The 24572-nt window shown below is 41.7% G+C and overlaps 2 protein-coding genes across 6 annotated transcripts; one reads left to right on the top strand and one right to left on the bottom strand.

Moving 5' to 3' along the window:
• The first annotated feature begins 357 nt into the window (after nucleotides 1-357).
• Nucleotides 358-12908, top strand: kcnc1b (potassium voltage-gated channel, Shaw-related subfamily, member 1b). 4 transcript variants are annotated; one of them, XM_086298895.1, is made up of 5 exons: nucleotides 358-962; nucleotides 1059-2368; nucleotides 5542-6457; nucleotides 7101-7277; nucleotides 8394-11147. In XM_086298895.1, exons 2-5 carry the CDS (start codon nucleotides 1805-1807, stop codon nucleotides 8531-8533), a joined length of 1797 nt encoding a protein of 598 aa, XP_086155021.1. In that variant the 5' UTR covers nucleotides 358-962; nucleotides 1059-1804; the 3' UTR covers nucleotides 8534-11147. The 4 variants fall into 4 exon arrangements, with proteins under 4 accessions (XP_086155021.1, XP_086155022.1, XP_086155020.1 ...); XM_086298896.1 differs by having other exon boundaries at nucleotides 1056-2368; XM_086298894.1 differs by having other exon boundaries at nucleotides 358-2368.
• Nucleotides 10710-23486, bottom strand: sergef (secretion regulating guanine nucleotide exchange factor). 2 transcript variants are annotated; one of them, XM_086298924.1, is made up of 11 exons: nucleotides 23411-23486; nucleotides 22996-23134; nucleotides 22522-22674; nucleotides 20135-20229; nucleotides 19903-19963; nucleotides 19377-19490; nucleotides 19222-19284; nucleotides 18832-18990; nucleotides 18577-18743; nucleotides 16366-16402; nucleotides 10710-13972 (listed from the first exon to the last, which is right to left on the bottom strand). In XM_086298924.1, the coding sequence occupies exons 1-11, from the start codon at nucleotides 23450-23452 to the stop codon at nucleotides 13785-13787; spliced, it is 1218 nt and encodes a 405-aa protein (XP_086155050.1). In that variant the 5' UTR covers nucleotides 23453-23486; the 3' UTR covers nucleotides 10710-13784. The 2 variants fall into 2 exon arrangements, with proteins under 2 accessions (XP_086155050.1, XP_086155051.1); XM_086298925.1 differs by lacking the exons at nucleotides 10710-13972; nucleotides 16366-16402 and adding an exon at nucleotides 16420-17099.
• Between the last annotated feature and the right edge of the window lie 1086 nt (nucleotides 23487-24572).

The following is a 24572-nucleotide window of genomic DNA, read 5'->3' as shown; positions in this document are numbered from 1 at the left end:
GGGGGGGGGGGGCTCAGTTTGTTCGGCCAGCTGGGCTGGAAGGACTCATACAGCAAACTCCTCCTTTATAATCAAGAGTGAAAACCGAGACGGGAGGACTGCCCACCAAGTGAACTGGACAGGAGGTGGCCGAGTGAATAACAAGTTGCCCATCTACCCGAGTGAGCAAGTAAAAAACCAATGATTTCATAAAATGTGAACACACTAGGGAGTATTCCAGATTTAAGAAAGAACGAACGAACGAACGAAAGGACAATTTTTTAAAGCAACTTAAATCAACTAAATCACATATTCAAAACAGCTTTAAAAACACTATAAAGCTATAAAACTGGCATTTTTAGAAATATCTCATTGTTTGTTTTTGTTTTGTTACTTACTTTTTTAGTTAGATTATGGAGCAATTCTGCCAACTTTAATTATTATGTTTTTTAATGTTTGAAATGATTCGGACCATAAAATTTCCTTGCTTTGAGCAGTCGCGCCCTCTGCTGGCGAATTAAACACGATCCTCATCGACTAATTATTTAGGCGCGCTGTGCAGCACGCAGACTTGCGCAAATCTTGAATCTTCTCCGGTCTTTGTGTTCATATCTGAGCTCTCAGCTCTTGTCTGAACTTGTCTGCAAACCACGAAGCTTTACCGTCTTCTAATAGTGTTTTTATGCTACGAGCAGATGTGCGCGTTCATGGCTTCAGGGTCACACCTTCTCCAGCCAGCTGTGCGTGAAGATGATGAAGACCTTCCCTGGCAGCATCCGGACTGTTAGAGGCGCTAACCCTGCATTTACCCTCTGGGCGACGACGTTCAGCGAGCAGGAGGAGGAGGAGGACAAGTAAAACTGAGCAAGGATGATTATTTGAGCATCCTTACAGTAATTGGGGGATTTGACAGCGTGTTTTTAATAAACGCAGGGCTCTCCACTGGGCATGCTCCATCTGTGCTGAGAGAAGAGCTGTGCTCGGTGAGAATAACTGGCCGTTTGGGCGTTTTTTCTTCTTTTTTCTTCTTCTTGGGGGAGGTTTGTCGCCCTCTCATCTTTGATTTTCTTTATCAGCAGTGCAGGGAACGGGGTGGTCCTCCCATCAAAAAGAGCGATGGATGTGTTCTTCTCAGCGATGCATGAACGGCAGTGAAGTCTGTGAGCGAGGAAGCATCTCAGCGCTGAGACAAAGACCTGCTGCTTAGTGGCGGCGTGTCGTTAAATTCAGGAAGGGAGCGGGAGTGTGAAGGAGGTGAGTCTGTAGGCAGCAACAGAAGGACTGAGCAGCTCCATCAGGAGCTTTCCACCCAGCACCACTACCATCATCATCACCGCAGTCACCTTGCTGTGAAAGTCATAAACCTTCCTCAGGGCTGATCTATCAACTGTCGCATACTAGTGAGTTTAAAGAGCTGGATTTATTCTGTCGGCGTTTTCCCTCTCTTTATATATCTCTTTCGACATCTTGGATTTATCGATGATGTGACGTCCATTCTTAATGTGATGCCATTGGCTACATTGGGTTTTGGATTCGGTTTCTCTACCTTCCAGCGAGCTTGGCAGCCCTGAGCGTTTTTGATCCTCCAGCTGAATGAATGAATGAATGGATGCTTGCAGAAAATTCAGGGTTTAGAGGGGGATGCGTGTCAGACTGCCCCGATTTCTTTCACAGCTGCTGAGAAAAGGACTGGTTGCTTTGTGAGCTGCTTTCCTTATGTAATTGTTTCCGTCACCCTGATCACTCCTGTGCATGGTCTGCACTGTGCGCCTAGACTTACCTTTGCGATGAAGGGAACTTATTGGAGAAATGCCTAGGGGACGCGATGGGCCTGAGCGACGACAAGGATCGCATTGTGATAAACGTGGGAGGGATCAGACATCAGACATACCGCAGCACCCTGCGCACTCTACCTGGCACTCGCTTGTCCTGGCTGGCCGAGCCTGATGCGCCCAACCACTTTGACTATGATGCCAAGATCGAGGAATTTTTCTTCGACCGCCACCCTGGCGTTTTTGCACATATCCTTAATTACTACAGGACAGGTAAACTGCACTGCCCTGCCGATGTCTGCGGGCCGCTCTATGAGGAGGAACTGGCCTTCTGGGGGATTGATGAAACAGACGTGGAGCCATGCTGCTGGATGACCTATCGCCAGCACCGGGAGGCAGAAGAGGCCCTTGATAGTTTCAGCGGGGGGGGCCTGTTAGACCTGGGGAATGATGATCAGGAGCCAGACCAGGAGCATGCTGAGGATGATGTGGATGAAATGACGAGAAGGCTGGCTCAGGGAGACTCTCCTGATACCAGGAATGGGAGCCTGTGGAGTCGGTGGCAGAAACGGGTTTGGGCTCTGTTTGAGGACCCTTACTCCTCTAAATATGCAAGGGTGAGTCACTTTTAAAAATGTCCTTGTGTCATTGTTTTTCTTAAATTAAATTAAAGTATATATTATGTATGTTATGCAAAAATGCTAAAAATGTTCTGGTGTTGTTGTCATGATGCATTAAAAGTAATACACTTGTTAATTGGTCCTCTTCTGCTCCTTGATGGTGAAACAAAGGCGTTTGGTGGTGGGCTTTTGTAGAAAGGGCTTTTGATGACCTTGAAATTGCTCTTCTGAGGGTCCCCACAGCAGGTCGATGAGAGTGCATGTGGGAGAAAGAGGAGGAGAGGGGGGAAATGAACCAACTTCATGTAGAAGAACCATTTGCATGAAAATCATCACTTCTGTCCTCCTCTTATCTTGCTGGAGAAGATGAAGAAACTCATTTTGAATCTCACAGGTCTTTAGATAGATATTTCCACAACACGGGGATCCCAGGGCAGGCTGGCTTTTTTGGTTAAATAGGTCAGCTGCACATTAGGAAACCAGATCTTTGGCATCACCACATTTTCTTTCTGTGGCAGACCTCCAGACAAAATTAGGTTGCTGTTAGGGGTGACATTTTTAGTCTTTGTCATGGGCACTTTTCCATCAGGGTGTAATACTTGCCATTGGTGACAAGGACAACTTTACACTTTTTTTTTAAATATATTTGTAATTTTTTTTGGACCATGAGCCCCTAAAACAACTGCTGTGCTGCATGCTGCTTTAACAGCTGCTGTTGTAGCTGTAGTAATTAGTTATCAGGCACCAATCCAGACAGAGTAAACTGCATTGACTTGTTCTCACTCTTCCAGAAAGCATTATGGAATCAGTGCCACCCCCCACCCGTCACATACACACTTCCAAATTTGATTTTCTTCACACAGGAAAGATTCCCCCAGCAGAAGCTCAGCTGTGTCCTACATTTAACAACAAGCATGACAAAAGCAGAGCAGGGATCGACTCCACAAAGACAGGCAGAAAGATTAATTAGAAGTGAGCCTCAGAGTTAATTACTGACTCTATTCACAGTAGATACATCAGTGGAAAAACCCTTGCCACTGCACAGCACAGTAGACCCATGGTTTTCTGGCAACAGTGAGAATTAGCCAATAAGGAGCAAACAATCGTCACTTGTTGCCCTTCCTCCAGGCCACACTGTTCCTAACTGTCACACAGACACATAATTTAGGAGGCAGTCTGATGAGACACAGCGTTTGTTTAACAGTTCGAAGGGTGGGATGTTCAGAGGGTTGAGCGAGCCTGCTTGTTAGGAGGAATCAGGGGCAAAGCAGCTCAAATTATGAGGCTTTATCGCACTGGAGTTTGTATGGTAGTGGCAGCAGTGGTGACTTGCCTCAAATAAGGATTGTTTTCATAATTGTTTTTAATTTTCTGTGTCAAAGTAGAGAAAAAAAATATGGTTAGTGCAACTCCCAAAAATTCAAATCACAATGACATTTAGATTACAGTCGCCTAAAACACAGCAAGCCAGCAGGTGTCGATTATGACTCCAACGTGTGCAGTTGGTTGAAGTCATTGTTTTGCAGCGTGGTGGTACTGTGCTCTATTACTGTCTAAGGAGTACTTGTTTCTTTTTTCGTGCAGCACATAGTGGAGAGGGGGTGGACAAAAACAACAACATTATGCAATTTGATAAAAACACCACCACTTATTAACGCCTTGAAACTTGGCAAAAAACTCCTCTTACATCATATCTGCAAAAGCTGAACGTTATTATCTCGACCACTGCGTGTTTATTAAAGTCGCCTCACTATTCGATTGCCTGCGAATGCTAAGTGCTCCACGTTCCTTTTGAATGCGTAAATGCTAAACATTTTACGCCAAATTTGTGTTACATAACAGCGTGTAGATCCACATTGTGAACTGGGATGTTGTCTCTCTGAACAAAGAGGACAGCTCTGCTGACAGGAGTTGGTGCTTCTGCAGTCAACACAGCTTCCCTCTGGACCATCATGCTAAGATGGAAGGAAGGCAGGCATTCATAAGGAGCAGTGATTTCCTCAGCACGGGGCAATGAATTGCCACTGATGAGACATGATGATGAAGGCCTGTTTTCCATCTTCTTCTTATTATTATATTGTGCTGCATCGCCTGTCTTAGTGGCCCACTTTGAATGAGACCGACTGACAAGTACAGATCATTCCCCTCTCTCAGAGGACTTCATGCCCAGACCGGCCCTTTTCCAACTTAGTCATTCATTATTCCTCCCTGCTACTTAACAAGACTGTGCATTAGTTTGAAAGGTACAGCAGGGCCTCATTTAAGGAAGGTTTTATGCATGAGTCGATTGCTATTGATCCAACATTTGCAATTCATAGGATCATTAAGCAGATATTTGCTCTTCCTGTGCACTTCTCTGTCCATCTTTTTTCCTCTGATTGAACTTAGATTACTGTTTACTGTTGTTGTTTTTCCCCCCTACAGTAAAGAGCATGAACAATAACACATGCTGTAAACCAGTAGTGCATGAGGACAGGGCTGGGATCAATACCCAGGGGACAGCACTGTATCTGTTACACCCATGTAGTATGGAAGAATAACAGAACCTAAATGTGAAGAAATTTGATCAGCTAATCAATACTAGGGGGTGAAGTACTTTTTTTTCCCATTAAGGGAAATTATGGCTTCACATAAAAGTCTGTCCTCAGCTCAGTGAGCCTCTCAGCTCACCGTCATTCCCAAGAGCTTGATGATGTGGACAGTATGACCTTGTGTAAGGGAAGACCTGCTGTGGTGATGGAGCTAAAGGGAAGAACCCCAGCTAAATTTAGTCCAGTGGGTTGACACTAGTGTCCTGTCTGCTGCTACTGCTGCTACAGGCGCTTAATAATTATATATGTACCATACCCTTGAAAATGCCACAACCTTGATATACAGCAGATGGATGAGAAGGAAGAACAGCAAGCTTGCATTAATTGTCCCTGTTGCAGCGGCGCTTCAGATTCAAGACACACATCAGAGAGGAGTGCAGCTGGGGTGTTATTGCCACTGTCAAACTAGATGCCACTGTCTGCGATAGAAGATTAAATTGCATTGTGTCTTACTAAGAATGGCTGCTAGGCCGTCAAGCTTGATTACACTGCATGTATTAGTGTGCTCATTCTCCTTTCTGTCCTTCTCCTCTTCCTTCTTTCCTTTCTTTTTCTGCCCCCTAAATATTTCCTGCTCAGTGGGTGGCTCTGGCTTCGCTGTTCTTTATTCTGGTGTCCATCACCACCTTCTGTTTGGAGACCCACGAAGCCTTCAATCCCATCATCAACCGCACAGAATGGGACGTGGTGGACAATGAGACAGTGATGAACACCTACCAGGAGACTGAGACCGCCATCTATCTCACCTACATCGAAGGTGTCTGTGTGGTGTGGTTCACGTTTGAATTTCTAATGCGAATAACTTTCTGCCCAAACAAATTTGACTTCATTCGAAATGCGCTGAACATCATCGACTTTGTGGCCATCCTTCCCTTCTACCTGGAGGTGGGCCTAAGCGGCCTCTCCTCCAAAGCAGCTAAGGATGTGCTGGGTTTCCTGAGAGTGGTCCGCTTTGTGCGGATCCTGCGTATCTTCAAGCTGACCCGTCACTTTGTTGGGCTGAGGGTGCTGGGCCACACGCTGAGAGCCAGCACCAATGAGTTCCTGCTCCTCATCATCTTCCTCGCTCTCGGTGTCCTCATCTTCGCCACTATGATCTACTACGCTGAACGGATTGGAGCTAATCCCAACGACCCAAGAGCCAGCGAGCACACGCACTTCAAGAACATCCCGATTGGATTCTGGTGGGCTGTAGTGACCATGACGACCCTCGGCTATGGAGACATGTACCCTCAGACGACCTCCGGTATGCTGGTTGGAGCTCTGTGCGCCTTGGCAGGTGTGCTGACCATCGCCATGCCCGTCCCCGTGATTGTCAACAACTTTGGAATGTATTACTCGCTGGCGATGGCAAAACAGAAACTACCAAAGAAAAAAAACAGGCATATCCCTCGGGCACCCCAACCAGGCTCTCCTAACTTCTGCAAAACAAGCATCAGCTCCCAGCATCAGAGCCCCATTGCCAATGACGATGTTTTCGAGATAAAGTTTCAAGGTAAGAAACAAGCGTGACATACTTTCTGATAAATGAGTTGTCTCATTTCTATTCATCCTATTTCTATTGTGCTGTTTCACTGTTCGTCTGTTCCCACACTTCAATCAGCTTATGATTCAGGCACGAGATTAAACAAAACGAGTTCTCCGCTCATAACAAATCAATAAAATATGTAATGAAAAGCATATTTGACTGGATAGGCGAATAGAGAGATTCAGCAGACTGTGAGTAATCTTGCTATTGATTTTGCACTCCTTAATGCAGTGATTCACTCCTCCTCTCTCTTAAAACTAACCGGATGCATGTATTTGTAAGATTAAGAAAAGTGTAAGTAGTTTGATGTCCCCCACCCCACCCTTGGTGTCGTTACAGTGAAGATATGTTGACCTTTGATTCAGTTTGCGCTCATAAATCTCCAAGCTTCAATAACAAAGCTTCAAACAGAGCTTCCGCAAAGGAGTGGAAGGTAAACAGCAGTTATGCAGACAGCATTATTGAACGAGTTTATCCCAGTGTGAATTAAGGTAGCAGAACATAAAAACAAACTACATATTCAAATATGTAGTGCTTGAATTAAATAAACAGCCTGTACAGAAAAATCTGATTGTTTGTTTGTTCGTTTTAATTTTTGGTTTCTTTTAAGATTCTAAACTGAACGGTGAGGCAGCTAACGCAGCTCTGGCCAATGAAGATTGCCCTCATATAGACCAGGCCATATCTCCGGAGGAAATCTTCAGCCCCAGCGAGAGAGAGCGACCCTGCTTCCTGGTCACCACTACTACTGAACGCCCCAACCACACAGGGGGCAGAGTGAGGAGGGGTACGTACAGTAACAGCCAATCACAGGCCCCCCTGAGACACTGACACCCTGTAGACCATATAGGCAGGACAAGCCCCCTTTTTTGCCTCTTTGCTGAGAGTTACACCTCAGTTTTTACACAGGCTCTCTCTCTCACACACACACATACACACACACACTCACAGAGACACAGGCACAGTTACACACACACATGCACACAACAACAAACCTCTTTATTACAGCTATCATACACGTTCACAGCAGCTGCTTCTCCTCAGTCATCCTGCTGGGATTTGTATATATTCCGATTCACTAAAACATGTTAAGATCAAGCACAATCACCACAAATGTCCAGAGTAATTGTCCACATCTACATACTATATTTTTTGATACGTGCATAATGTAATACCCCTATTTATTTACAAGTAAGAAAACTATTTTCGAGATTTATATGATCTAGAATGTGTTGTCTTATCTGCCTAAGAAAGTATTTACGTGTTACGCGTGTACCATGTATGTATATGTGTTTTAATGATAAATACCATGCGGAATCCTGACTTTTGAGAACATTGCTCTTGATCATAACGGTGCATGAAGTGTCTTGCTGATGGGTGCTATCAGTATGGTGAAGGAGCACAACACAGATGGATGACAGCTAATATCAGATGTTATTATTAAGAAGACAAGACAAAATTGAAATTTACAGATTTCTATACTTTAATAATGGGGATCGCCCCTTTGTTTTTGTTTTGCTTTTAAATTTTCTATTAATGATAAATCAAAACATTCCTCTAAGAACGTCCTGTAAGTCTCCAGCTGTGTGCAGAAAACGGCATACAGTGTGATATTCTACCTGTAGCTGACGAAACATTCCCTGCCTGAGGTGCCTAGCTTTCTTGACTTTTTAAGTGTTATACTCCAAACCATTCCAGTACCACCCGGTGCATGCTGTTGTACTCCTAATGCACTCAATGCATGGAGAATAATAATGTGTCTCACGTCTGTGTTGACCTGTTTCTTTGGAGTCAAAAACAAGAAAGCAACAGGTGTAGTATAACCAGTGAGGAACACCAAAACACTTTGTCGTGGATTCAGTGCTGCAGTGTACTCAGAACGTTCTCTGTTTTTCAACTGAAGGTTATGAAAAGCCTTGGAGCCTTAACAGCATGTCTGGCATGAGCGGGGATGCCTCTGGAGTGTCCTCAGTGTCCGCCCTGCCCTGCAGCCCACCCTGTCTAATGCAGCACTCACATTCTCCCATCCCATCCATTATGTAGCATGGTTGAGTAGCAGATACAATGCCATTGGAAGGCCAGTCCACACTTCTTATATTTCCTGTCAGATTTTGCTTTCACACTTGCCTTCACACCTGCTTTTGTTTCTTTTTCTTTTAAAATTATTATTATTTTATGTTTATTTTTCTGGAAAATTGTATCTTAACTGTGCTTATACTTAAGCTTCCCAAGTGTTCTCCTTGGGTGTGTCATCATATCATAGACTAGAAAACATTGGCACATGCCACTCTGCATGGGTCACCTCAGTTGCAGACAAAGCACCGTTCTACTTCTTATCACAGGCTAACCACACTCTTTTCCTTGTGTTTACATCATTGCCTGTTGCTCTGTTGCTTTTGATCTCTCATTCTCTTCTGCCAATAACTTATCTCATTTGCTTTTTTGGTTTTGGTTTTTTGTTTTTCAACAACTTTTTTTGTGAAATAAATTTTCATAAGATGTAACCCCTGCCAATAATATGCTGGACATTAATTATACAAGGCTTTTAAAACATATCCAAAAGCTGTTAAGGGAACTTCTCTTAAGTGCTTTGTACGTTGCAAAGTAGAGACGTCATTCTGAAAGTGCAGTCCAGATAATGTTACCCGAGTGGCCATTAGAAAAGAAAAAATGAACATACAGTTCATGATGTCCGATGCAATATGGAGATGATGACAATTCCTATGATGCCAGTGATGAATACATCTAATGTCAACAGAACTAAAACTGTTCATTTGCATGAACTGCATGAGAAATTATGTTCAACAAGAAGCTAACTGTATTGCAATTACCTGTAAGGAGAAAAAAAAAAGGTTTTCTTTCAAAAGCTTCATAAGCTTTGTCATTTTTATGCATTTTGAAACAGCTTTACAAGAGACTCAGTCATAGCAGAGGTTTTTATGTAGCCACCATTCTTTGCCTTTCCCCAAATTCATATATTTATTTTCTTGTATTTATTTGACTGGGGCCTCCAACAGAAAAAAAAAAATAGCGTGATTTAACTTGAACAATCTGTCATAAAGCCAACTAATGCTGTTATGAGCATAAATAGTTTTTATACAAATATATTTACTGGTAGTCACAAGTTTTTAAAGGGTATCAGTAGACTGCCACCACATCTATACCGCTGTGCTGCTAAATTAAGGCAGGACTCATGAATTACGAAACAATGGTGCCTTCATACTTGGAGAGGCAAAGTAAAAACGAGTAATAAATTGACATGATATTAACATAAGTGCTCCCAGTGTAGCATCATTACACTTTATTCCATGCTCATAACAGTGTAACAAAAGCTTTATTTATAACCTTGTAGGTGAACCTTGTACCTTTTGCAAAACCCTCGTTCCCTTAATCACAGTTTTAAAAAAAATAGCCCTCTTGGATATTGTTGTTACACCACTGAACACATACTAGGACTGAACCTTTAGTAGGGATACATAGCACCAAGCAAAAAAAAAAAGAAAAAAAAGAAGCACTAAAAAAGAAAACCTTAAAAAATCACTTATTAGTCCCCACGTCTTTTGTATAATAAAGCACAAAATATAAGTAAAGGGGACAAGGCAACTCCACAGAGCAAAAATATATTGAGTTAGGATCAGTTGGAGATGTCACGATGACTCGTGCAGTATGTATGTCTATTGATTTAAAACATCAATACTGTTACGGTTACATGTATTGATACTGTCCCAATAATTATGCACAAATTTTTCAGGGCACTTTAACAAATTTCTTCTTCTTTTCTTTTCCTCTTTATTTTTTGTTTTGTTGACCAATCAGAAATGTTCATTTCTAGAAGAAGATAGGCAAATTATAGCAACTAGTTTCTGTTTTTATTCTGAATGAGCAGAGTTTTACATTTTTTGAGTCATGTCTCTTGTGGTATTTAAGTGATGTTATATATTTAAAAAACAAAACAACAACAACAACAACTTGTTAAGATTTGATGTGAAGAGATGCAGGTGAATTATATGCTCATGCAATTCAAGTGGAGGGGTGGGAAGGAAAAAAAAAGTACAGTGAGACATAGCATGGGCTGTGGGTTTACTTGGGGAAAGGTAAATGCATGTATTTTACATTTATGCAAAAGAAAAGTATTCAAATAAAAATATGTAAATATAAGTCCTTGCATGAAATAAATTTTATACACAATGAGTGTTTAGACTCCGTTTTTATTCAACAGCACATGCATCTACATACATCTTTCCTTTCCTACTAGCGTCCGGCTAGTGTTACCAACTGCTGTTTGACCCTGTCCAGGTCAAAGAGAGCTTTAAAAAAAAAGAGAAGAAAAAAAAGAGGTGACTGTGAGAGCATGACGCAAAGTATAAAAAACGCATGACAATGACTGAACTACTGTACATAAACCTGTCAAACGCAGCATGATTGGGCATGTTTATTAACCGACTCAGAGTCTAACCTCTGCACACAGACAGTACATTGGTGTCTGACGCCTTCCGCTAAGCATGGGGAACAAAAACCCAAAACATGGTAAACCCATGTTTACCATGAAGAACTAACGGAGCACATTTTCTTTACTCTCCAAGCCAGTGTCATTTCACCTCTCCCTGCACCTGCAGAAGTAGCCATCATCGCCATCATTTCCACCATTATACATAATTTGTGTAATAATTTATTTTTGTTATTGTTGTTTTTTTATATGTTTATAGAAACCCAACGACAGCACCGGAGCAGACAACCAACAGAGTCAGTTTGTGTTATGAACCATGGTGTACCAACCACTATGTGTATGACCCATAACGGCCCATCACCCACCTGATAGTGCTGTAGCATTGTTGTGTGTATTAGTATTTTTAAATGGGTGTGACAGTGACAACCTGTACATCACAAAACTCAGCATAGATGTAGCACAGAGGACGTTTTGTTGTCAAGCCTTATGTAGCTCAGTATCTGTGACTGGTTAATGTGCTGTAATTTGTGTGCCTATTTTTGGTGTGTGCCAGTGCTGTAAATATGCTTTTTGTGTGCTGAAGTTGTGTGTACCAATGTTTTTTGAGTGATCATCAAATATTTGTGTGCTTCTTCTGTCCAAAAGTGAACAAAAAGAAATGTTGCTCCGATTTTAAACCGCAAACCCCCTTCAGCAAAAACCTGTCACGCGTCACGTCAGCCAGACTAAACCGTTGAAAACAAGTCATTAACTTTGCACTGTCATCGTCACACCTTTGTAGACTTTTGCACTGTTTTGCACCAGTGAACCTTTAACATTCCTTCGATATGTTTTCATGCATCAAAGATAATGTCCACAACAATATAGTAATAATAATGTCATGCTTTAAAAAAAAACTTTAAAAAAACTAAAAAACACACCACTCTTACCTTGTATTAAAGAGGCATTAAAATGGCAAGTTGTGCTGTTACAATAATAATAGTTTGTGATGCAAATCTTGGTTTTGCAGGGTAGGTAGGAACGAAATGACAGATTTTTATTTACTGAATGATGGTATGCAGTTGTACTTTGATTATCAAAGACGGCTCCTATATAACATGCATTCTCGTATCAAAGCACAGGCATTTAAATAATTGTTTAATTGACAATCACGTATAATTGGATTATACCTCTTCATCATTTTTTTTGGACACATCCAAATTGCTACATTGGTATGTAATACTAACTAATACCAAACCATTATCCTCATCATACTGGACAAGTGCCTCTGTTATGTAAATTCTTCTTACCATTCAGGATTACAGCTTAACCAACACGACGATGAAACAATATGCATTTTCTTTTAAATTAACCATCAGTCACCAGCACATTGAAAACAAGCATCAGCTCAGTACTTGAAAGCACGTGTACGCAGCATCTACCCCAGTGCTGATCAGCTTCTAAAGGCAAGCAACGAGCATAACCTAGTTAAAGATACAGAGTCCTGATCCACTGTTTGTGTAGACAAAGTTAGTGAGAAGGGACCAACTTTTTACCAAACAACTGCAAACACACTGCCAACCACTTGCTGAGATCTGAGTGCAGTCTGGTACAGCAGATCTGAATATGTCAATAGAGCTGGGGGGACTGTGTGCTGGTCAAGTTATAATACATGTAAGACAGAAAGCAAGAAAGAAAGCTATTATCATGAAACAGAATCAATTACACAACTTAGAGGCAACTAATTTGTGGCATTTGGTGCGATTTCAGAGTGTGTGTTTTGAACACCGTGCATTTTGTGGTTAGTTATCTCAATAAGGTGTTCAGTGGTCGTTCTGATTGGTTTGTTGTTTAGGGATTTTTGTGTCTTTTTTGACCAATACAGTTCAGACTTGTACAATAGTGATAAATAAAAAAGAACCACAGAAATTATCACTTTTCAGCGAGTGTCCATTTATTTTCCCATCCCGAACATAATCCTGGTAAAAGCACTTTAACATTTTTTAATGTTTCCACATTTAACTTATATGAACATTTAAAGTAAAAATTTTCATATAAAAGAAAGTCACGGAAAAGTCGGCATCAGCTTTTCTGAGTACCTTCACTGCCTTTCTCAAAGGCACTGCCTTAACAACTGCAGTTGGTATCCAGGTGCTGCACTGCGGAGGTCTACTCCTTATAAATATGTAGGTTGGGTCATGTCCAGTGGATGAGTTTCTTCCAAGATTAATGAAGTATGAAAGTGGTGCAAATCAGACAAACAGAAAATCAAAGAATATGACACAGATGGGCAAAGGCATAAATAATTGATAGACCAGTAGAAAAATGGAAAATAAAATGCTGTTGTGTGTATGTGCGAGTGGTACATCACATGACAGAGAATTTTTCACCATGGATTGCTGAGATTGACTGCCTCCTGACATTCAAGATCACAGCAATAAAACCCCTGACATGAGAAGATGGAGCTGTAACACTAGTCTAGCCCATCCCTCATATGACCTGTGACAGCTTCATTGAGGAAGGCAAACACGTCAGGTGGAGTTGCAGCTACAGGCGTGGCCATACCCTGCAAAGCCATTGACCCCATCGTGTCCATCATAGACAAATTATGGCCACATGAAACATAAATCACAGAACCATACAAGGATATTTATGACAAACTGCAGATTAAAGTGTGACCGCTTCAAGTAGCTCAGGTAGCCTTTTAACATGTGAAAGTTAGTGTTGAGTCAAGGGCACTTAAAATGATCGCACGTGGGTTTCACAGGGCACCGATAAACCACTAAAACACAAATGTGTTAACTCCCCAAAGCATTCGCTTTTTATAGCCTCTGATTGTCATGCAGAATAAATGTCCCTGCTCCAGCGTTACTCGAGTGGTGCAGAATTTTTTTCTGTGCCGGTCGTTGCAGCGCAAACTGCCATGGAGTGTCCAGCTCCGCAGCCAATGAGAACAGGTCTTAGACCAGGAACGAGCTGTGGATGAAAGACGTTGGCCTGCGAGCCGTCTCCGCACATTCCATGTTCATTCCAGCCCCACGAGAAGAGACTTCCCCCTGAAAGGGAGAAGGATCATGGGTCAGTGTAACTGACAGGAGAAAGAATGAGGGAGCTGTAGTACAGTGTGTACAATGTAGGCTAAAATCAGCATCCTGGATTACAAAAAAACAGGGTGCAAAAGAAAACACACACAGCTCCTGTTCCCCACCCTGACACTTGGTCAATAACAAAGCCTCGCTGCTCTTCACAGCTGGAGAGCCTATCGGTGGGTGTGGTCAGGTCTGCATCACCGAGGAGACACGTGCCATGGCAACACAGTTACCTAACAGGCTCCATTGCCATGACAACAGAAGCGAGCTTGCTTTCTCAAGGGTAACACATCTTCAAGCTCTCCCCGTACTGCAGTCGTGTGCCTTTCGTGTCATCTTTTCATTTGTTTCATCGCGAGGTTGTCTTTGTCTTTGTCTGCGTTTTCAGCTCGTCCCCGAAAAGCCGCAGCGCTTGCCAGAAAGACGCATATGTTTTCACCAGTTCACAGACCTCGATGCCATGCCAAGCAGCTCATGCCAATGTGACAGTTTGCCAGAAACCGCTTATGCGTTACAAACATGCATGTAGTGCCCGTCTTAAAGACAGTGCATGTATTTACGACTGGACTGACACCTTTTCTTTGATTTAGTGTTCAGAAAGTATTATTGGACTAAATGTGTTGAAACATTTGGTTCATTGGGAAGAAAAAAATCTTTATTTTGGTGCTGTGCTTAATTCATGGGCTCACTGACTGGAGTATAGCACATCAGTGTTTCCATGGCAACAAAGTGTCTGCATAATATTCTGCACGACAAAAGGATAATAAAAAAAAATAAGGAATCTCAAACCAAAAGGCCATTTGTGCATGCAAACAAATGCTGTTATTTGTTTTTGAAATTTGTCAGTTTAAAATTTCACACCCAAATAACAACGCCACAGTGACACAGTCTGCGGAGGTTGCCTTTTTTTTAGTGTGACTTGCATCATTCTACAGATACAGCTCTAATTTAAGGTGTTTGTGCTTCTACAATCCCATTAAGTGGAAAAATGTTCACATGAACCAAAAATCTTTCCTCAGATTGGATGAGCTGTGGCCACAGAGTCTTTGACCCATCTCCCTACCTCTGACCACCGCTGATGATTTTCACACACCAGGAGAACTTGCTCAGGTTCTAATGAGCAAAGGATGAGCAGGCAACAGATATCATAAGCAGCATGCAATGCTCTCCGTTCCTTTCCGCCTGACCTACTTCAGCACCCGAAATAGCAGCACTCAGGTCTGCGCTTCCAATCCTGTTTTGCTATTTCATTGCTCCTGCCACCACACGTCAGACAGGAGGAGGAAGAGAGGTGAGCGTGGCAGAAGATTGAGATGCTGGAGGTTCAGATGAGACCTCTATTTGCTAGTTCTGCCTTCACGGCCCATAACTCAACTTTTTCAAAGTGCTTCTTGCGAACTATGGATGATGGACAATTTCCACATATTCAAATTAGAATCGCACATTCATTATCGCTATCAATTAGTGAGATTAACACCAGTGAATGGCATGGATGCTTGCAGAAACACCACCGATGTTCACAGTTTCCTCTCTTATGGAAGCATGCGCCTGTATTTCAGTGATAATCTGTGATATTTATATTCGTGCTCATGTAAAAAAAACTGGGTCAGTGTTCAAAAATTAATGTGATAGATTTTACTTCCAAAAACCCTTTTACATGCCTAGCTGGTTACTATAGAAAAGCAGGAGACTTTTGGCAGGCCTGGCAAGAATAAAAGCACATTTAATCTAATGAGCGATCGCGAACAAGCAGTCAGACATGTCTATCTTTGTTCAGTTCTCTTTGAGGGATGCATGTGAGTGTGCGGAGTCTGTTCAGCGGTTAAGCAGACAAAGGGAGATCGTTCTACAAACATATGACTGGAAAAACTTGCCTGTAAATGGGCATCTGGTTAATTCATCCCCTTTACAGGCCTGTTCGGGTAATTGCTTCTGTCAATGATATCCATCTATCCACACTGTAATTACATCCTCATGCAATAGCCACTGAGCAATGAGCTGACCTCAGAAATGCTCTGCAGCTTTACAAGGATTAATTGTTAACACTGTAATGCATTAGACAGCTCCCTTACTAACTTTTTAGTAGGGGTGAGGGCAGCTTGAAATAGTTTAGCCTCACCGATGTGTCTTCTACATTACTTCACGCAAACACAGCCAGAGTCACCTCAGGCCATTGAGGATGTCTCTCATTTCAGCCATGAGAATTTAAAGAACCCAGTAAGTTCAAACTTTGCTTTTAATTTTTCATAAAAGGCTTTTGTTTCCTATGGAAATGTTGAGTGCACTTGTGCATTATGTGAATAATAAGTTAGGAGAAAAGTGAAGAAACTGCAAGGACATTTTTGAGAGAACACACTCACCTACAGTAGCAAGGTTATGTTCTGATCCACAGCAAATCTGTGGAGAAAATAACTTTTAAATACATGTTGAAAAGCAAATGTGCAATTTTAAGACTCTAATATTCAATGACATATGATACTGACAATTGAATTAATCGCATTCTCCCTTACAAATTAAATAAAATGACAAGATAAAGCCACTTAGATTTAATTTTAAAATTTGATAATTTAATAATGATTTTTTTTCCACATCTTTACATACGTTTGGTACTCCAGCATACAATTCCCTTTAGCGCATAATATAAATTGAAACTATAGCAGAGACCCAACTGATTCATAACTCTTAAAAGCCACTGCTGGGCTTGCTGGAGGAGTTAATGCAGCCATTTGAGGATGCTTATACAGTCTTGCCCTTTGCTGACCGAAACCTTTTAGATTTTAATGGCCTTTTCTCCTGCTTCCCCCTTCACAAGTATGACAAGAATTGAGTGGACATGCTTAAATGCTAATTGAATCCTGTATATGAGACACAGTCCACTGCATGGCTGTTAAATGCAATTAAAGTACTGTCTTGAGCCACCCCTCATTTCTTTATATTTTGTTTCCAAAGAGCCAGACTTTCTTGCAATCTGTCTTGCAAGCAGTCTTGAGCAATAGTTCTCCAGGTTTTTTGAAGGTCTTTCAAAGTTCAAATAACTGTCAATTTGCATGGAGGAGGTCAGGATAGAGGTACAACAGTGAGTGTTTGCAGCCATCTGTAAAAAAAAGAAAAGAAAAGTGGAGGTTGTGTCATGGCTTGGGTGTGCACATTAGCCAGTGGCTCTTGTCAAAATTGATGGAAAGTACTGTCAAATTTTGATTTGTCATGCAGAACTATCTGGAACGCATCTAATTAGCAACAGCTTTAGTTTTCACAATGACAACGATCCTGAAAACAATAAAAGCATAGATGGATAGAAAAACATGCAAGAGATGGGCATGTGATTAACTGAGCTCATGTACAGGGACACCATCGGTCATGGATTGGCCTCCCCTCTGCCCAGACCTCAACATTATTGAAGCAGTGTGGGAACAGAACAGAATGACAGTTAGTCTGAAGGTCCTTCAAAGGTCCTGGAGAACTGTTCCTGAAGACTACTTGCAGAAATTACAACAAAGCTTCCCTAAGAGAGTTCAGGCAGTGTTAAAGAATAAAGGCAGCCATAACAAATATCAACTTTAAGCTTCGTTAGAAAGGTGCAAACGCAGTTTTTTCCTTATTCACTGTATTTACATGTATGTTTGCACTTTAACCAATAAATAAGTGTACAGAATTCCCATTTTTGTAGCAAAATATAGAATTTTGCATGTAGCACTTTATTTGACAAAGAAAACAAGTGATTAACTGAAACTGACCCACTGATCATGAACCACTGACGGGTTGAAATTTGTCCATCAGTAATGCTCACATGGCTCCCTCCTGGCACTAACAGCCATGTCACATTCAAAGTCACTTACATGACCTTTCTTTCACATTCAGATGTTCAGTTTGAACCTTAGCACATCGTCCTGACCACGTCTTCATACATCAGTTGGTGTCATGTGATTGGCTGTTGGTAGATGTACCTAAAAAGTGGCCAGTCAGTGTATATGTACAGTGCTTTAACAAAGTAGTGTGGCCTGAGTGATTCATATCCCACTCAGCCAATTCATCTTACTTCACGCTCAACACACAAGGTGACAAAGCTTTGACACCTTGTGTGTTGTTGCAATGATCTGTGCGCAGTGGAAAGATGAAAGGAGCGCTTGTCCTTGTTTGTCCCTGACATTTGCTTCATTGGCAATGACCATATTGTCACTATTTAGACTACAGGTTAGTTGCTACAATCCCATTCACATGTAATTGTCCTTACGGGAGTAGAGAAAACTGCCTTCACTGATAAACACAAGTCGTTTTTTTCCCCCTGCTGAACTATAATGACAGTGCGAGTATGCTTTGTACATAAGAGATAATTATCCAAATCATTAAGAACCTTCTGTTCAGGGGAAACATGCTTCGCCTTATACTAAACAATCAACAGCTACTTTAACTGTAACTGTCTGCTGCCTCCTGCTGGACGTCTACTGGCATTTTCAACAAAGCACTATCCTCAAGACCAACAATCCAAACACAAGTCAAGAAAACATTTAATTGTTACTGATTGCAGCACAGCTATAGGTTCTGCCATCTGGCGAAGTGCTAAACACTCCTACCTGTGTTGCTCCACAAAGGTTTTCAACCTCTGCAGGGAGTCCAACCTCCTGGGTGCCACCTTGTGCCGCACGGCCAGCTGGCTGCTGCTCTGTGTCCTCACTGGCTGATATTTGACGGCCCAGCTGTCCATAATTTCCCCTTCCCCATGTGAACACTCTCCCGCTCTCTGAAACAGATAATGGGATTGCTTTTTCAGTTTGGGCAACTGTCCTCTAAATCCTGTAAAAACTACTGAACATCACAGACCCGAGTACCTGTCTGAGCAACATTATGAGTCCAGCCGCTCCACACATTTATCACTTTTTCTCCATCCAGCAGAGATCGCTTCAGAAGAGTGGGAGAAGACAGGAAGGGCTCTGTGGTGGTCAGCTGACCATGCTTGTTGCTTCCCCACAGAAACAAATCGCCATCTCCTGCACACATGACAGCGACAGCATTACTCTTCATTCAGCACAAGCAGCAGCAAAAAAGCAGAACAGCAATTGAGATGCTCTGGTGAACTAATTACAGGACATCAGAGAGGGCAGACTTGATGTATGATAAAGAAGTGTGCTTATGTGTGTAAATTGTCCCTATGAATGAGCAGTGCAAAATACATAGCTTATTATTGCAGAACATATTGAAGCAACTCACTACCATCCTACCTGTAAGGCACACACAGTGTGCTGACCCTGCAGTTACCCGGTGTGATATTCTTTGATCCAGACCTGCAACAAGGTCATAAATATCTGTCACATCTACAAATCACCAATAATAGAATAAATTATTAATTATTTATGTTCAGTACAACTTACGTTACCTGGTACCAGACAGGGCACCTTAGAGTTAAAGTGAGATGGGACAGCATGTGGACTGAATGCTCTCTTAGCATAACTGAAAAGACCAGTTCCCCACTGATAAACACAGCCTGAGCCTGAAAGTCAAACAGAATTACAGGATTTATAGCTTCACATGAAAAACAGGAGCAGTCAGAGTGCATACCTCCACCAAGACTGAAAATTCCCTGCATGCACTAAGTCCTATGAGATGAAAGATATCTGGTTGCAGACTGGTTTATGGTATTTTCTTGAGAACATCAAGCCAAAGTTTAAATTTGATAAAAGGCTATTTCAGCTCCACAAACAGCCGAAACGTGGTTTGGCTGTTTGTGTGTGTATATATATATATATATATATATATATATATATATATATATATATATATATATTATAAATACAGCTAAGAAACATAAAGACAAAGAAACAAAAAGACAGGCAAAAAACCAATCATGTAACCACTTTGGCAGATGTTAAAAAAAACGAGGGCCGTTCACAATGCTACCTTACCAGTAACAGCAAGTGAGTGTCGGAGTCCTGCTGCTACACTAACTAGTGGCTCCTTCAGATTCTGTCAACAAACAGCACAATGACATCTGCCTTAATGAAAGTGATTAAGATGACAGGTAAGTAAAGATCATTTATACTAATGTAGATCACTCAAGATGTATTGAATGGATATTTTAAAAAAATAAATTAAAAACTTTACTTTATAAAAACTGCACCCCCAACGTGTTCTCACCTCAACAACCAGTAGAACTGCTGAGTGTGTCACAGTCTCTCCAACACCCAGTTGCCCAAATGCATTGGAACCACATGCTAATAGTTGCCCACCGTCTGAGAGTGTGCCATAACAAGAAAAGAAATATGCCTTTAACTAAGACACACTGAAAAATTACGCTTTTGGATGAGTGGAAAGTAGTTAAGGTGTCCTCCGTTATTCCCATTCTGTTAAATATGTAGGGGTTTTTTTTTTGACAATATAGCAATGAATGTGAGTTAGTTTTTTTTCCACCCTTTTTCTAGAAACACATGTATCATAATGGTCTAAGGATAATATACAGTGGCTTGCAAAAGTATTCGGCCCCCTTGAACTTTCCCACATTTTGTCACATTACAGCCACAAACATGAATCAATTTTATTGGAATTCCACCTGAAAGACCAATACAAAGTGGTGTACACGTGAGAAGTGGAACAGAAATCATACATGATTCCAAACATTTCTTTTTACAAATAAATAACTGAAAAGTGGGATTTGCGTTATTATTCAGCCCCCTTTGGTCTGAGTGCAGTCAGTTACCCATAGACATTGCCTGATGAGTGCTAATGACTAAACAGAGTGCACCTGTGTGTAATCTAATGTCAGTACAAATACAGCTGCTCTGTGACGGCCTCAGAGGTTGTCTAAGAGAATATTGGGAGCAACAACACCATGAAGTCCAAAGAACACACCAGACAGGTCAGGGATAAAGTTATTGAGAAATTTAAAGCAGGCTTAGGCTACAAAAAGATTTCCCAAGCCTTGAACATCCCACGGAGCACTGTTCAAGCGATCATTCAGAAATGGAAGGAGTATGGCACAACTGTAAACCTACCAAGACAAGGTCGTCCACCTAAACTCACAGGCCGAACAAGAAGAGCGCTGATCAGAAATGCAGCCAAGAGGCCCATGGTGACTCTGGACGAGCTGCAGAGATCTACAGCTCAGGTGGGGGAATCTGTCCATAGGACAACTATTAGTCGTGCACTGCACAAAGTTGGCCTTTATGGAAGAGTGGCAAGAAGAAAGCCATTGTTAACAGAAAACCATAAGAAGTCCCGTTTGCAGTTTGCCACAAGCCATGTGGGGGACACAGCAAACATGTGGAAGAAAGTGCTCTGGTCAGATGAGACCAAAATGCAAAACGCTATGTGTGGCGGAAAACTAACACTGCACATCACTCTGAACGCCATCCCCACTGTCAAATATGGTGGTGGCAGCATCATGCTCTGGGGGTGCTTATCTTCAGCAGGGACAGGGAAGCTGGTCATAGTTGATGGGAAGATGGATGAAGCCAAATACAGGGTAATCTTGGAAGAAAACCTCTTGGAGTCTGCAAAAGACTTGAGACTGAGGCGAAGGTTCACCTTCCAGCAGGACAACTACCCTAAACAAAGCCAGGGCAACAATGGCATGGTTTAAAACAAAACATATCCATGTGTTAGAATGGCCCAGTCAAAGTCCAGATCTAAAACCAATCGAGAATCTGTGGCAAGATCTGAAAACTGCTGTCCATCTAATCTGACTGAGCTGGAGCTGTTTTTCAAAGAATGGGCAAAGATTTCAGTCTGTAGATGTGCAAAGCTGGTAGAGACATACCCTAAAAGACTGGCAGCTGTTATTGCAGCAAAAGGTGGTTCTACAAAGTATGGACTGAATAATTACACAAACCCCACTTTGCAGTTATTTATTTGTAAAAAAAAACTGCAAAGTGGGGTGTGTCCTTTGGACTTCATGGTGTTGTTGCTCCCAATATTCTCTTAGACAACCTCTGAGGCCATCACAGAGCAGCTGTATTTGTACTGACATTAGATTACACACAGGTGCACTCTATTTAGTCATTAGCACTCATCAGGCAATGTCTATGGGCAACTAACAGCACTCAGACCAAACGGGGCTGAATAATAACGCACACCCCACTTTTCAGTTATTTATTTGTAAAAAATGTTTGGAATCATGTATGATTTTTGTTCCACTTAAGTGTACACCACTTTGTATTGGTCTCACGTGGAATTCCAATAAAATTGATTCATGTTTGTGGCTGTAATGTGACAATATGTGGAGAAGTTCAAGGGGGCCGAATACTTTTGCAAGCCACTCTATCTGCACTTTCAGAAAAATTAGATCTAATATAATGAAATTTCTAATATAACACAGCTATATTATTTTGTTTTATATACAATTCATCTATTGTATTATTCAAATATAATAAAATGTTATATTAGAATAAAAACTAACATTGCCATAAAAGATCTATTATCCCTGCCCCAAAGAAACACCTGTGGTTTGGCTAGCAATATCACCCTTAAACCAAGTACAACTAGAAATGAGGATAAATTCCTGGTAGGAAACTGTGCTGACTGCTCACCAGTGAGAAGAAGGGTAAAATCCCAACCACAGGCGATGTCTGTGACTCTCTGATTCAGGATGGGGCAGTGCTGAAGAGTTGCGATGTCTCCACTGTGGCCAAGTCCCAGCTGGCCTCTGTTATTCTGTCCACACACAAACACCTGGCCACTCTCTGTCCAGCATGGAAACAATCAAAGATTTTACTTAGATGTGTTATTTTTGGGACAGTTACACCTGTACACTCACTCTAGACATTTACTTAAACAAACGAGACTGAACTGAGTGGAAGTTTGCTTCTACCGTTTGCTGTTAGATCATTCATAATTTTTGCATTAACAGATTATCAACATAAAAACAAACAATTAATTTCACTGGCCAGAAGGAGGCGCCACATGACTTATGAAGGTCTTGCTCACAATACCACAACAGACTACAAACATCATTCGCTGGTGGGCTGAAGTTTGTGTTTAATATAGGACGAAAGGATACGTACCGGTAATAACTACGGAGTGTCCCCCACCGCCGCTGACAGCCCGGACTGGCCTGTTTTGTAGGGCAGCAATGTTAGAGAGCCGGGGCAAAGCCTGGTCCTCTACATGTCCCTGGCTCAGTTGCCCGTAACTGTTGGCTCCCTGACAATAACAGCACAGCTTAATAAAAGTATATGACAGACCGAAAACTACTATCAGTGCTCAGGTGACCGTGAACCAGATGTTAACATCTGTTTTTTGTCGCCTCACCTGTAAAGACAGTAAGTTTGGACGCTAGTTAAGCTAACGTTAGCAAAAGTGCTACGTCTTCTGCGTTTCCAATTGAAGAGTCACTTTGTTCCTTGCATTTAAATAAAGGAATTACACAACCAGATATACGCGACTTTTACAGTGTACTGTTCAATATAACAAACTTACCCAAGAATGTAAACAAAACTCCAACCGTGCGTGTGTTTCCATGGTGTATCTGGGCTAAACACTCAAGTATGCTTTGCGACACTGTCGCGAAGGCGCTTAAAACGGATATATGAGTGGCAAAAGTTACAAACTAAGTTATGACTTTGTAGAAATGTAATATCTAACAATATCTAACATACAGATACATAATATCTGGTAAAATAATGGGTGGATTTTTTTATTCACCTCAACATAAACTCATCATCATATTCTGTGTTATGATTAACTTGTTTGTGTTCGACAAGGTTTGTGGTTTTGCCAAACCACGTTTCGGCTGTTTGTGGAGCTGAAATAGCTCCACACGTGACTTGCCTTACTATCACCCATTATCACTGATTGAGAGAGTAAACACACATAAGATAAGATAAGATAAGATAAGATAAGATAAGATAAGATAAGATAAGATAACCTTTATTAGTCCCACACGTGGGAAATTTGTTTTGTCACAGCAGGAAGTGGACAGTGCAAAAGTTGTGAGGCAAAAATTAGAATACAATAAGAATAAATACAGTACACAACTGTACAGAATAGAATAAAATAAAATACTATATACAGTAGAATAAAATAAAATAAATATACAATAAGATAAAAATAGAATACAAATACAAATACTATATACAACTGAGTAAAAATACAATGATGACAGAAAGGATTATTGCACTTAGTATTATTGCATATGTATGGATGTGTGTGCTTGATCAGTTAAAGTCTTTATTATGGAGTCTGACAGCAGTGGGGAGGAAAGACCTGCGAAATCTCTCCGTCCCACACCGTGGGTGCCGCAGTCTCCCACTGAAGGAGCTGCTCAGTGCTGTCACAGTCTGCTGCATGGGGTGGGAGATGTTGTCCATCAGGGATGACAGCTTAGCCGCCGTTCTCCTGTCACTCACCACCTCCACTGGGTCCAGAGGGCATCCTAGAACAGAGCTGGCCCTTCGGATCACCCTGTTCAGTCTCTTCCTGTCCCCAGCAGAGATGCTGCCGCCCCAGCAGACCACGCCATAAAAGATAGCAGAAGCCACAACAGAGTCATAGAATTTCTTCAGGAGTGGGCCCTCCACTCCAAACGACCTGAGTCTCCGCAGCAGGTACAGCCTGCTCTGCCCTTTCCTGTAGAGGGCGT

This window comes from Aulonocara sp. 'chitande type north' Nkhata Bay, linkage group LG7 (genome assembly GCF_057382095.1).
Source record: "Aulonocara sp. 'chitande type north' Nkhata Bay isolate Kocher_YH1m ecotype deep benthic linkage group LG7, A_spYH_male_GT1.1, whole genome shotgun sequence".
Lineage (NCBI taxonomy): Eukaryota > Metazoa > Chordata > Actinopteri > Cichliformes > Cichlidae > Aulonocara > Aulonocara sp. 'chitande type north' Nkhata Bay.
This window is presented reverse-complemented; position numbering and strand designations above follow the sequence as displayed.